General features: G+C 50.8%; 1 protein-coding gene and 1 long non-coding RNA gene across 2 annotated transcripts in view; one reads left to right on the top strand and one right to left on the bottom strand.

Moving 5' to 3' along the window:
- The window catches only part of SYN3 (synapsin III), a 436,230-nt gene that overhangs the window by 412,404 nt on the left and 10,229 nt on the right, over positions 1 to 13,597 (top strand). The window contains exons 8-10 of the mRNA XM_081591365.1: positions 1,663 to 1,805; positions 6,592 to 6,666; positions 9,588 to 9,690. Of these exons, the coding sequence (XP_081447491.1) occupies positions 1,663 to 1,805; positions 6,592 to 6,666; positions 9,588 to 9,690 (321 nt within the window). The remainder of the gene's footprint in view (positions 1 to 1,662; positions 1,806 to 6,591; positions 6,667 to 9,587; positions 9,691 to 13,597) is intronic.
- Positions 2,372 to 4,314, bottom strand: LOC145545941 (uncharacterized). Its single transcript, XR_014082353.1, has 2 exons — positions 4,220 to 4,314; positions 2,372 to 3,337 (listed from the first exon to the last, which is right to left on the bottom strand). It is a non-coding gene; the product is annotated as an uncharacterized LOC145545941 (long non-coding RNA).

Genomic DNA, 13,597 nt, shown 5'->3' with positions numbered 1-13,597 from the left:
ATAAGGGAGACTGGGACAAAGTCATCTTTAGCTGAGAGGCCAAATCCCCAGAGAAAACTTAAGGGTCCTATTACTGAGGAAGGAGGGAACAGCAAGCAGTCAGAGCCTTAGAGGACCTAGAACAAAGGGTGGTTTCGGCCTTCGGTGGGAGGAGGCTCACTGTCTCAGAGGCGGGGACACACAGCTGAGAGGAGAGGAGGTCTACCAAGCTGCTTACGGTCTATTGGGTGGGAGAGCAGGCATGCACTCCTAGATACCCTGAGATGGTTCAGAGAACACTGTGCTTTTGGAGTCCTGGGTTTCATTCTCAGCTCTGTGCTTAGCTGCTCTCTGGCCTTGGACAAGGAGAGAAATCTCCGTTTCCACATCTGTTAAATGGTCGTAATAATGCCCACCCTGCCTTCCCCACCATCCTGTTTCGGGTCCCAGAAGAGAGCTGAGGAGATGTTCTGTAAGTTGTGAGGTCGGGGCAGATGTGGGTGGCGTCGTTATGGGGGGATGGAGTGGTCTAGGCACTGCTGAGCCTGAAGGGCAGGTGGGAAAGGGCTGGAAGAGGCTGTAAGGACAGCACCACCCCACACACAAGCTCCACACACCCATCCCCGAGGATCTGGCCTCTGCCCACTGCTGGCCAAGGAACCCCTCTGTTGTCCAAGTGAGGATGACGGGGAGGGGGCACGCAGCCATGCACAGGGGCTGGAGTCAGCCTCTGGTGTGTCTTGAGATCACCCTCCCAGAACCTTGGCCTCGTCGCCTGCTCTTGGCCTTGGAAGCTCTCCTGAGACCTCTCGCTGACCCCAGGGCACACCCCATGTCCCTGGCCTCAGCCCAGTAAACAGCATGAGTGAGTTTCTCCCTCAGGCCTCTGGCCTAGCGGAGCTAGCTGTGTCCAGAGCATGCACACTCCCAACACACTCCCTCCACACACAAACATGCCCACACTGCCTGCACACTCAGAAGCACACCATGTGCATCACACATGCAAACACCACACACATATGCCACAAACTACACATTCCACACACACTCTACATGTCCTCCACAAACTTCACACATACAGCCCACGTGCACACACCTGCCCATGCACACCACACGTGCACACACACACTTACACTGGTCTCTCTCTATCCCATATCACACCCCCTACCCGGCTCCCCACACTGCTGCAGGAGTGCTTTTTCTAAATCACAAATGTGGCTACTTTCTTGTTTAAACTCCAGAGACTTCAGGCTAGCATTCTAGCCCCTGCTAAAGCTGTTGAGGCCCACCATGGTCTATTCCCTGAAGACCTTCTTCAGGTATCTCCACCCTCCTGCCCCCTCAGCCAGTCTGGACCACTGGCCCATCCCCCTCCCCCCAGCTCCTCCTGCCCCTGGCTTGTCCATCCTCCATCTCCAGAGAATGTACCTGCTTCACAGTCCATGTGAGAATCGCATTCACTCTCCTGACCCCTGTTCAGAGCCCACCCCTCCTATAAAGACTCCCTTGACTTCCCCAGGTGGAATGCTGCCTTTGGGGAACAACTTGCGTCCTGTGTCTGACTCCCCTGACAGGCAGATGACCTTCTCACGGTCACTATATATGCAGCCCTGGGTCCCAGCATGGGGTAGGTGCTCAATGAACACCAGGTATGTGGTACTTATCCCCTCATCCTCCCAACAGATCAAAGTAGAAAATCAGCATGACTACCAGGACATCACCAGCATGGTGGCTATGGCCAAAACCTATGCCACCACCGAGGCCTTCATTGACTCCAAGTATGACATCCGCATCCAGAAAATTGGATCCAACTACAAAGCTTACATGTGAGTCCCTGGGCAGGGGCAGGGGCTGGGAGGCTGGGAGGAAGGGTAGGAGCAGAGTGTCAGAGGAAACGAGACTAAAGATACACAGCATGCCATGTCTTCTCTGTCCCATGGCAGAGACCCCACAGGGACATCTTATCTTCCCTTTCTGTCTCCTTTACTTCCCTTCATCTCTAGTTAGCACAGAGGAAGGCTGCTGTTCCATCACGGCTTAGTCCAGGGCAAAAATCTGTCTACCTAAATGAAGGCTGTTTCCCCCAGAGAAATAAACATTGTTGGCCTCTTTCCAAGTATATAGGGGATGTATGTCACAGGAGACATACATGGAAGGGACACTTGGGGACACATCAAGGACAGCCTTGAGTGCCTTGCTGAGGATTTTGGATTTTCTTCTCTTACCTTCTGAGCAGAGAAGTGTCGTGACCTGACCTGTAACCATGAAAGGAAGGCTCTGGGGCTATGGGCTGCAAAAGGGTTTCTCTGGGACTAATAAGATCAGGTAGGAGAGTACACCAGATTTCTTCACCTGCAAGCAGCAAAAACCATATCTGACTAATATAGTGAAATGTTTTTAAAGGGAATTTATTAGAAACCCATGGATGATCAGAAACTTAAAAAAACTAACCCCAAATTACCAATTTCAGAAATATGGGGATTCAGGGCAGCCCCAGGAATCTGGGTAGCCAGAAGTAATAGACAATCTTCGAGGCACCCCATTAGGAAGGGAATCTACCATAATCATTTTCAGGGCTTAACTCAAGATTACGATTCCACAGAAACAGTGCTGATTAGTCCAACTGTGATCACATGATTATCAGAAGAAGGCAGACGATCAGTATAGAGTCCCACCAACACGGCATGCAACACAGGCAGGGTCATTATCCAGTGGAGATAGAGGTTATGTGACTAAAAGAGAAGGGATGAATGCCAGAAAATCCATCACACATTCAATCCAGGGGTGGTTCAGGCAAATGATGACTCATGCTAGAGCTGTGGTTACAAGGATGAGTGGGAGCTCTTGACTGCATGGAGGGCTCGGTCTTTAGAGATGTCTTTTCTGCTCCAAGGCCTCTCTGTCATATTTTGGAATATTGCTGGTTCCACTTGAAATGATGAGACTCCAGAGAGGCAATAAGTGCCTGGTCTCCAAGCCTGGATGGAGTGCTGATTGCATGGTTCCACCTTTGAGGACTGCAACAGATGGTTCTGGACAGTTGGAAAATCTCTCTATGTGCTTCTGTGTGATGGAGTTGTGCTCTAGGTCAGGGTCAGCAAACCACAGCCCACAGGCCAAATCTAGCTTCCACCTGTCTCAGTAAGTACGGTTGCATTGATCACAGCCATACATCTCCATTTCTGTATTATCTAGGGTTATTTTTGCTCTACCTGGATTGCTTAGACTGAGTTTGGCAATTTTTTTCTGTAAGTGGTGGCCAGATGGTCATTTTAGGCTCTGCAGGCCTCACCATTTCGGTTGCAACCACTCCACTCTGCCACTGCCTGGAAAACTGGAGAAAATGCAGTCCGTTGACCTACAAGGAAATATGCCCAGGAAAGGGATGGAGCCAAGGAATACTTCTGGGCTGTCTTGCCAACCGTTCTCCCACCCGTGCGCCAGGCCAGACCTGTCCCTGCTCTCAGATGCCTTCAGGACGATAAAGTCACCTCCCAACACCCATAACCCCTCTGAGTCGGAGAACATTCTAGTGCATGGTCCAACACATTCCTGAGGCCTCCACCGTCCCTCATGATGTCATTTCCCTCCTCTCCTCATTGTTAGCGTTTCCACTTGACATTGACGACTCCTTGTCCCAGTTTCTCTCCTTAAGAATTACCTCATTGCCGCATTCTTTATGCTGAGCCTTTCTGTCCCGACAGCTCCAATTTGTCACTAGTTATGGCGTTTCCTGGACCCTGCTTTGGCCCACGTCCGAGGGAAGGGGTTCGTGTCAGACCTCAGTGTAGAACGCCCTCTCCGCCCATGACCGTTCAACATCCTTTCTGGCCCACTTCCTGCCCTGCACTCAGGCCTTTGTACTTGTTGCTACTGAGTGTCATTGTGTCTAAGTCCTCTCAGCAGACAGAGCTGGGAAATAAATGTGTATATCTCAACCTGTGTATACACACATGTCTGTAATTATTTCTCTCTATATATATCCGTCTATAGCTAAAGCTAAACAGTTCATATTGATGTGTCAGACTTTCAGCTAGTACTTGGTTTTCAACATGATTCACTTGAGCCTTCCCAAGTTGCTTATCTGTAACTTTCCAATCCCAACAGGGAAAAAACCTGGCTCCCCTCATCGTCCATCCACATACTTCTTTGTTCAATCCCAGCACATGTGTATAGTTGCAGAACTGTCAAGCTGTAGCCCCATGAGAAACAACTTTGCCAACTATGGTACAGGACTTACATATGGTTTCTTCTGTACTTAGGCACCCAGTCTCCACTAATTTCCAAAGTTAGTTACGTCAGCACCTTTCCACTCACCCCTGCCCTTTTCAATAAGGGGTTCAGCATCAAACCTGTGTCATAAACATAGATTCCATTGTCACAGCCTACATTCCATCCTACATTCAAGCAGCTGCATCTTGTTTGGGCCAATTGACTTTTTCCCCAAACCTGTGATCGGCTCTGCCATGGAGAGTCATGATTAAGAGCACAGAGTTTCTCAGATATGGTTTGGTGGCTTCTGTCACTCAGTGAGAATGATGATAATAATGGCCATCTCATTAGGTTTTGTGAGACTGAAGCCTGTGTTTATAAAGCTTTTAGACCCATGTCTCAGACATAGAAAGCGCTCACTAAATACCAGCTCTCTCTATCATGATCTTCTTGGAAGGAGACCAGTCTAGCTTGTGCTCCTGCTGTTTCTGGCATTAGAATGCTCTTTTCTCATCTACACTTACTGAAAAATAATAGTAGCACCCATTGTGCTAAGAGATTTATAAGAATCTTTCCTTTAATCCACATGATGCCCTATAAGCATGGTACTAAAATGGTTCCCATTTACTAATGAGAAAATACTCAGAAATGTTGTCCATGGTTACAGCTAGGAAACACTACAACCAAGATTCAAACTTGCACCTGTCTGACTCACGTCAGTTCTTACCTTCCCTTGTCACCATACAGATCCCACTCTACCACATCCTACTCATCCTTCCAGGTACATCTCAGTCACTACCTTCTGGGGTCACATAAAGTATCTAAAAAGTGGTATCTAAAAAGTGGTTTCCCCAGAATGCCTCACACCTCATGTGTACTGCTAACCCTACCATGCCTATGTTCTGGTTTTAGGCTAGTCTACCCTTTAAGGTAGTGAACAGCTAGAGGAAGGGGATCGTCTCTGCACACTCAGATTAGTCCTGTAGTCAGGACATAGGGTGGCCCGATGATTGTTTGCCAAATTGAATTTAATTGCATTGAGTTGGACTGAACTGAACTGAACCAACTAAAGCTTATCAATGTCACTGCAACACTTTAACCATTATGGCTCCTGTTGGCCACCTGTTCTCAGCATCTGCTATCCTCAGATACATTGTATTTTCTCTTTTAGAAAGACATTTGATAGCACTGGTTCACCCTTGAAGCTCAATCACATGCCTTTCCTTGGTCATGAAGCAGATCACTTTATCACTTCCATTTTGCTTAAAGCCATTCAGTCTTTGCTGAATCCAGATATGCCACTGGATATACATTGTATTTCTCTTCAGCATACACAGCCTCTTACCTAGAAAGTTGTTACCTGGCACCTACTACCTGCCAGGAACCCTTGGACACTAGAGGTACAGAGGGATGAGTCAAACATGCTCCCTGCCCCCAGGGAAGTCAGCACACTAAAGCGGTCATTGAGACTGAGAGGAGCACTTCTAAACATTGGTAGAGTGTAGTATAGCGGGTTCTTACTGGGGAAGTGTCATGTCAGAAAGTCACATTTTCAGATGAAACTTGAAAGATGAGTAGGACTTAGGGAGACAAGGATAGAGATGAAGACTGTATCAGGCAAAGGGGAAAAGAGTATGGAGGCCTATACACAGGAAAAAATCCATGGGTTTTGGAGCACCTGAAGGGAGGTCAGTTGTTGCTGGAGCAGAAAATGCAAGGGAACTGAGAGGGTGATGAGGCAGACAGAGGCAGAAGGCCTTCCTGCTCTTCACCATGAAAAGGCAGTCACTTCTCCCCATTGGTTATTTTTCCTACATTTTAGTGCTCAAAAAAGATTCCAGAGTCACCAGGGGCTATACTACCCTAGTTCTTCTAAAAAAAAAAACAGGAGGCCGTTTGAAGGATTTAATCTGATAGTGTAGGGATTCATTAAATTCAATTTTATATTTCAAAGGTCGCTTAGGAAAAGACACATAAGACCTAACAAATAAGACAATCAACATAAAGGGAAGCAAAAACACAGAAAATAAATCTGAAGACAGGATGTGTATCTAAGAATGCACATCATAATGGGCTTCCCAGGTGACGCTCGTGGTAAGGAGCTCGCCTGCCAATGCAGGAGTCATAAAAGACATGGGTTCGATCCCTGGGTCAGGAAGATTCCCTGGAGAAGGGCATGGCAATCCACTCCAGTATTCTTGCCTGGAGAATCCCATGGACATAGGAGCCTGGCAGGCTACAGTCCATAGGATAGCAAAGAGTCCAACATGACTGAAGCAACTTAGAACAATGTAAGCTAGATATTTGAATCAGAGCCACCAAACAGCCAAAGCAAAAAAGGAAAGCAGATCAATGACAAGCATCCCTACTGCCCTCACTGTGTCATTTGTTCTGGTACAGGAGAACCTCCATCTCTGGAAACTGGAAGGCCAACACAGGCTCTGCCATGCTGGAGCAGGTGGCCATGACAGAGAGGTAAGAGGTAACGGAGGTGCTTAGGGAGGGGTACCAGCCACAGGGTGAGGTAGACAGGGATACAGCAAGGATCCTGTAATGAATGGCGTCTCGCACTTTGGCCAGCGTCTCACCACCCACAGAGAACTTTCCTAGGCATGATCCACTTTACTGCCCATAATAGCCTTCAGGGCATGTTTTACAATAACCCCGTTTTACAGATGGGGAAGATGGTTCAGAGGGGGAGTGTGGCTTGTCCAAGTCACAGAACTGATCAATGGCAGAGATAAAACTAGAACCTTGACATCTTGACTCCAAGTCCAGGGATCTTTGTGGTCCTGCCAGTTGCTGCAGGAAGAGGGCAGGAAGTCCTCACCAGTCTCTTCTGCTCTTGACAGCTGTATGGAAGCATCCTGTTAGGGTACCAGGGCTCCCACCCGGAGTGTCCACTCCTCTCTCAGATGTATTCCTGTCTCAGCATGAGGAGGGAGAGGTCAATTTCCTGTGAATCATGAATGCGCCAGAGAGGCACACTGGCTGAAAGTCCCTCCCTTTAAACAACACCTGTGAGCCATCCTCACCTGAAGAAGGACCAGCCACCTGCTCTTGAGGCCAGCAACACACATACATCCCTTGCTGAGTGCCCAGTGATCTCTGCTTGCAAGCCTTCAGTGACAGTGGGCAAGGCACGGGCTTTGGGGTCAGAAAGGTCTTTTCAGTGAACATATATTGAGTACTTACTGCATGCCATGTATGCTGAGCACTAAAGAGGTCCAGACGAAAAGACCCAACCCTTCCCTTTAAGAACTCTGTATCAGTTGCAAGTTTCAGAAAATGGATTAGTTGAAGCCAAAGGGGATTTACTGGCTTGTGGCAATGAAAACTTCAGAGGTGCAGCTCCAGGTAGGACTTTAGAACTTATTCTACCCACCCACTCCAGTATTCTTGCCTAGAGAATTCCATGGACAGAGGAGCCTGGTGGGCTACAGTCCATGGGGTCGCAAAGAGTCAGACACGACTGAGCAACTTTCACTTTCACTTTCACTGCCAACTGCAGGTCAGCTTTCTTCTATGTTGGCTTCATTCCGGTCAGCTCACTCATATAGTGATCCCAAGTGGCTCCAGGCTTACATCTTAACTGTGTCAAGTCCAGCCGAAAGAAGATGTCTTTCCCAACCGTTTCAGTCAAAGCCTGGAATTGAGCCTTATTCACTGATAGGCCTGACTTAAGTCACATGACTATCATGGAGCCCATCACTATGACCCAGAAAGCAGCAGCACTGTAATTAGATACTCCTGTGTCACGTCTCTGCCCCGAGAGAGTGGGGTGGGACCACCGTGCTACAGTAACACGGACTGAGACTTAGGGGAGGGATGTAACACGGTTCCTACCCTTGCGGAACTCCTCGTTCAGGGCTCTAAGGTGAGGAAACAGCATGAACTAAAGTGAGTGATCCTGCCCCCTTCCAAGCTGTGTTACACAGGTTAACTACTTTCTGAACTTCTTCAGCTGTAGATTGGAGGTAATGCACCCAAGCCAGAGGGCTGATGAGAAAGGGATGTTCAGTGGCAGGGAGTGCACTGGAAATATTGGTCTCTTTCCCTTCCCGCCAGTCCCAGGTCCTGCCCCCAAGGTGGGTGCCCACCTGTGCTCTCCAGTCTCAGGGGTGGCACAACTGCACCACAGGGTCTGGGGGAGTGACAGCCTTCCCCCAGTGGGCATTCAAGGGACAGTCGTGGCCCTTTTCTCCACCACCTTTCCAGAACGTAAGCCTAGCCTTTCCCCAGGCCTCACAGGCTGCTCACAGGTGTCTCCAGCAGGTCATTTTTTCCCTGGCTCTGCTCAGTCCCAGGCCCCATGGGCCATTCCTGGAAGAGCCTGCCATGGGAGTGGGGCTGCCCAGGCCTGGAATCCTCTTTCCCTTCTGCAAATTCATGGTCAGTAGCCTCAGTGCCTCAAGGAGACTTAGCAGAGGAGATGAGAGAGCCGGCTCTGAGAGCACTTCAGCTCATTCCAGGCCTGATGGCTCAGACACACAAATAGATCTCCAAGCAGGCGTGCCCCATGTGACCCTGGAGAGTGGGGAGAAAAGCAAGAACATTGACACAAAGTCCCCTGTGACTCCAAATCCAGCCACCACGAGGGAAGCCAAGCGCAAGGCTGGGAAGATACAACTATCCCCTTGTTGCAGGGTCAGAGTCCAGCACTGAGATCTTCTCCTGCAAAGCAAACGGGCCCTGCAGCCATCAAGTGGCTGGAAAGGGAACAAAAGCAGCGGGTCCAGAGGGCCAGGCCCCCGGGCCAGGCTGGAGAAGCCTGCCAGGCTCCTCTGCCTGCGTGCCCCAGGCCAGGGGGAGAATACACCCTTTGTCCCCGCAGGCTGGGCCTGGGAGGGATTTCTGGGACTCTTCAAGCAGTTTTCCCAAGGGAAAAGGACTTCAGGGGCAGCTGGGGTCCAGAACAGCTCCAGCTGGGGGCAGGACAAGCTCCCCAGTCCTGGGGGGCCAGCAAAGTCCTGAGGAGGGGAAGGAGGTCAGATCTCTGAGATCTCCCCCAACCCCCCTCCCTCCTCACCCTCATCCTGCTTGTCACCTGCCTTCCTGGCTCCCTCTCTAATCTCTCTCCGTCTGTGTGTCTCCCTCACTGTCCATCTATGTGTCTGCCTTTCTTTTTACCCCTTCTGTCTCTCCCACTGCCTCTGTTTCTCTCTGTCTCTCTGCCCTTCTGTCTCTCCTGCTGCATCTCTGTCTCTTATGTCTTCCTGTCTCTCTCCATCTCTGAATGGATGTGTTTGTGTGTGTGTGTCACTCTGTCTCCTAGCCTGTTTTCTTCTGTGGGTGTCTCTCTGTGTCTCTCCTTCCCCCTGTCTCTGCATCTTTCACCATCTGCTTCCCGCCCCTGCTCCGTGTCCCGCATACTTACTGTCTGTCCATCCCTGCAGGTACAGGCTATGGGTGGACAGCTGCTCGGAGATGTTTGGTGGCCTGGACATCTGTGCTGTCAAGGCTGTCCACAGCAAAGATGGCAGAGATTACATCATAGAGGTGAGCAGTGGAGCAGGAGTTCCTCCTGGCCTGAACCAGGCCCCTGGGCAGGCATTTCAGAGGGAAGGAGTCCAAGTGTGACCTCCAGTGTGGTCAGCTGTGTCTTAGGTCATGGCTGGGGCACAAGCAGCCTAGGCCTCAGGGAGCGGCTCCCAGGGGCTTCTCACCCACTGCCCTCACGTACCCGCAATCACCCCCTCAGCTGCATCTAAAGCCTTCGTGGCCAGGGGTCCTGCCCTGGACTTTGATGACTTTGAGCATGAGGTTTGACAACTTTCCAACACCTGTGGCCCTAACGGTAGGGGAAGGGCACTGGGCCAAGAGTTGGCAAGATTCTGTCCCCTCCAGTCTCTTAAATTTTCTTAGTGTCCAAGAGGGTAAAGAGGACCCACTTCCACAGTCACCGTGCAGAGAGTCCATCATCTGTTCAATCAACAGACATGTATTAGGGGCTCCCATGGGCCTGGTGTGGGGCAGTTCTGGAGACAGAGCCCTGAACAAGACACATATGGGGTGTGCCGACTGGCAGGGAGGATGGTACACTAGTAACTGCAGGGCACTGATGGTTAGGAACAGGGTGAGAATGGAGGGAAATGTAATTGTATGAGAGAGCCTCAGAGGGGCTCAGAGTCCCAGAACCTCTCCCTCAACCTTCCTGCATCTCACAGGCCAACAACCCCCTGCTGCCCTCCAGCGCTGTCGTCTATGGGTCCCAGTGAGCCTCCCATCCCCTCTGCCCACCCTCATGACTCCCTCCCCAGGTTTCCCCCGATCCCGCCGTCCTCCTCTCATGCCATGGCTCCCCCGTGTCTCTCCTGACCTCACAGCCCCCCCTCCCCTCCTCACCCTTTCCCGTCCCCCCTCCCCCAGAGCCCACAGCTCTCCATGGCTTCCCCTGAAAAGGCTGCGCTGGCTCAGAGTTATCTCCCCAACATCACGTCTCTGTGCTCACACACCACCACCACCACCCCCGCCAGTCCCTCCAGTACTTCCCTTCTGTGGCCTTCTCCTCACACCACAGCAGAGAGGGCGGTGCTGACACACGGCCAAGACACGTGAGGGAGCGCCCTGCGGCTGCCCCCTCCCCTGGGTGTGGGCAGTTAATGGGAAGCACATGGCTGGGATGACCGCGAGAGCCGGCTAGCGCTCCAGCCCCGCGTGTCTGCACCACTCCCAGGACCCACAGCGAGCCAGGACCAGGGACTGGAGGGCTGGGAGCCCTGCTGGTCTCCTCCTGCCATGCCAGGAAGGCATTCCTCCCTCCCCGAGCCCCTAGACTGGCCAGCTCGGAGGTGGAGGGGAGGGAGTCCAGGGTGGGTACAGACCCTCTGCCCACTCTCGCCCCCAGGAAGGCCCGGTAACTTCCAAGGATGAGTTACCATCTATATTAGCAAGTTCAGCCCTGCTCTAGAAAACAACTCTCAGGAGTTCCTGCAGTCCAGTGATTAAGACTCCATGCTTCCAATGCAGGGGATGTGGGTTTGATCCCTGGTCAGGGAACTAAGATCCCACATGCCATGTGGCACACTCAAAAAAAAACTCTCCCCTCAAGTCTAGTGGCCACCATACCTGAAATCCCCCCAGCAGCCCTTTCTCGGCGGACAGGGCAGGGGCCAAGAGCAGAACCACCATCCTGCACACTTGCTTCTGAGTCAGACCCAGGCTGCTCCCTGTAGGAACGAGGCACCCACCTTCCTGAGGACGCCTGGGCACTTCAGATCCATGCCCAGGGCATTGCATCTCCTGAGGCCCTCCCTGACCCTCCTGCCCCTGCATCTCTTCATGGGACCACCAGACATGAACTCAGCTTTAACACACATGTGGTCACTGATTCATTCACCCATTCATTCATTCACTGTTGCACTCCTCCTCTGGGCACCAGCCCCCCAGTCAGGTGATGGGGATACAGCCGTGAACAGGGTAGCAGGGCCTCTGCTCTGGAGCTTCCATTCAGAGAGGGGCCTGCAGTCAGCAGATGAAGGACTCCTGGGCTGCTTCCCCCTCCCTTCTGTGAGTTTAGTTTCTTCTCTCTCGCTTTAGCATTATCTCTGCCCCTGAGAGCTCCTGCCTCTCTGAGTTTCCTCAATTTTCACTCCTAGGAAACAAAAGTTTGTACCCATGGGCCCAGGCTCCCTGCCTCCAGACATTCAGAGTGTCAGGGATGAAAGACCTTCCACATTTGAAAAAAAAAAACAAAAACGTGGGTTTGAACTTTTAAAAAACAAGAAAACAACTTCTCAAAAATGTTTTGGCGGGAGGCGGTAAGAATGGCTTTTTAGACATTTTTTTCTCTCAGAAACGTTACCGAGTTGTTTCCCTTGCTTTTTGGTTTAGAGTGAGGTCAAGGGAGATAGGGAGCTTTTTACCAGGAAAATAAAAGGTATTTAAAAAAACAAAGACAGGATCAAAAAATACTGATTTCTTTAGCCACCTCTGTGGTGAGAACATAAAATTTGTGGGACATGTTTTGTGAAGATCCTCACAGTGAAATACTCAGGGGAAAGACCCTTGAACTTGTCCTCCATGACTTGTCCAGGGAATGACATTGCTCACTGGAAAAATGCTTCCCTGGGGAGACCAGAGCGCCCACTTCCTTTAGCTGTGTCCACCATGGGGACTCCAAAACACCCTGACCTCAGGTTCATTGTGTCAGCTGTTTTCCACTGTAGGGAATGTAGGAAACAGAAACCAGAACAAAAAAAGTGTGGGCAGGCAGGGTCAGGAAGAGAAAGGACAGAGCTGTGTACACTTAGACTCCACAGTTATAACTCAACTCAGCCCACGTTGACTGAGAGACTGTCCATGCGCCGGACAATGGGATCCAGGATGCCAAGGACCCAGGCCCAACCCACAGGGAGCTCAATTTGTTAATAGAATCTGCATTCATATCCTTGAGTTTGCTTTTCAGCTTCCCAACCATAATAGGGCTTCCCTGGTGGCTCAGTGGTAAAGAATCCGCCTGCAATGCAGAAGACACATGTATGATCCCTGGATCGGGAAGATCCCCTGGAGAAGGAAATGGCTACCCACCCAATATTCTTGCTTGGTAAATCCCCACAGACAGAGGAGCCCTGCAGGCTACAGTCCATGGGGTCTCAAAGAATTGGACACGACTTAGCAACTAAACAGCAACAACTATAGTAGGTGCTTTAGATTAATGGGCTCCTAAAAGTCCCAGATGCAAAGGTCTTCGCAGCTGCCCAACCCCCTCAGGTTATAGTTGAGGAAAACAACAGGCCCACAGACGAGAAGTGAGCTGCCAAGATCACACCGCAAGTCCCTAGGAGAACCAGAGCCTGGAAGCCAGGTCTCCTGTTCCCAGTTCTCACCTCAGAGAGCTGTTTGGTGATTGTTGAGATGTGGAGGGAGTGCTCGCAGTCTGTCCTGGAACTTGCTACTTCTTTGACCTTCCGCTTTCCCATCACGATAAGAACAGTGATGGTACCTTTCTCAAAGAGATACTCTGAGGTTTATGTGAGATCTCCACCCAGTGCTTCGAACAGCACCTAGCACCTAGTAAAGCCATACAGCACTTACTAGTATCCTTATCAATATGAGCAGGACTTGTCCTTCCATGTTGCAGGTACTTATCAAGGGCACACCTGTCTGGACACAGGGCCCATCCCCAAGCCAGGGGCTCACAGTCTGGTTGGGGAGACACACATAAACAGGAGATGGTGAGAATACCAAAGCAAAGATAGTAGGAGTGCCAAGAAGGCTTCGCAGAGGAAGGACCAGCTAGATGTTCCTGACAGATGAGAAGGGCTAGCCAGGTAGAGAGTGGGCAGAGTCAATGACCTGCCCAAGGACCTGGATGGCAGACAACCCGGTGAGTCCAGAGCTTGAGAAAAGGGGAAACCAGACAGAGAATTAGATGGCAGTGAGCTGGGTGAACAGGCTGAGTTCC

The sequence above is a fragment of the Giraffa tippelskirchi genome, chromosome 4, assembly GCF_054371585.1.
Source record: "Giraffa tippelskirchi isolate mGirTip1 chromosome 4, T2T-mGirTip1v1.2.pri, whole genome shotgun sequence".
Taxonomy (NCBI): domain Eukaryota; kingdom Metazoa; phylum Chordata; class Mammalia; order Artiodactyla; family Giraffidae; genus Giraffa; species Giraffa tippelskirchi.
This window is presented reverse-complemented; position numbering and strand designations above follow the sequence as displayed.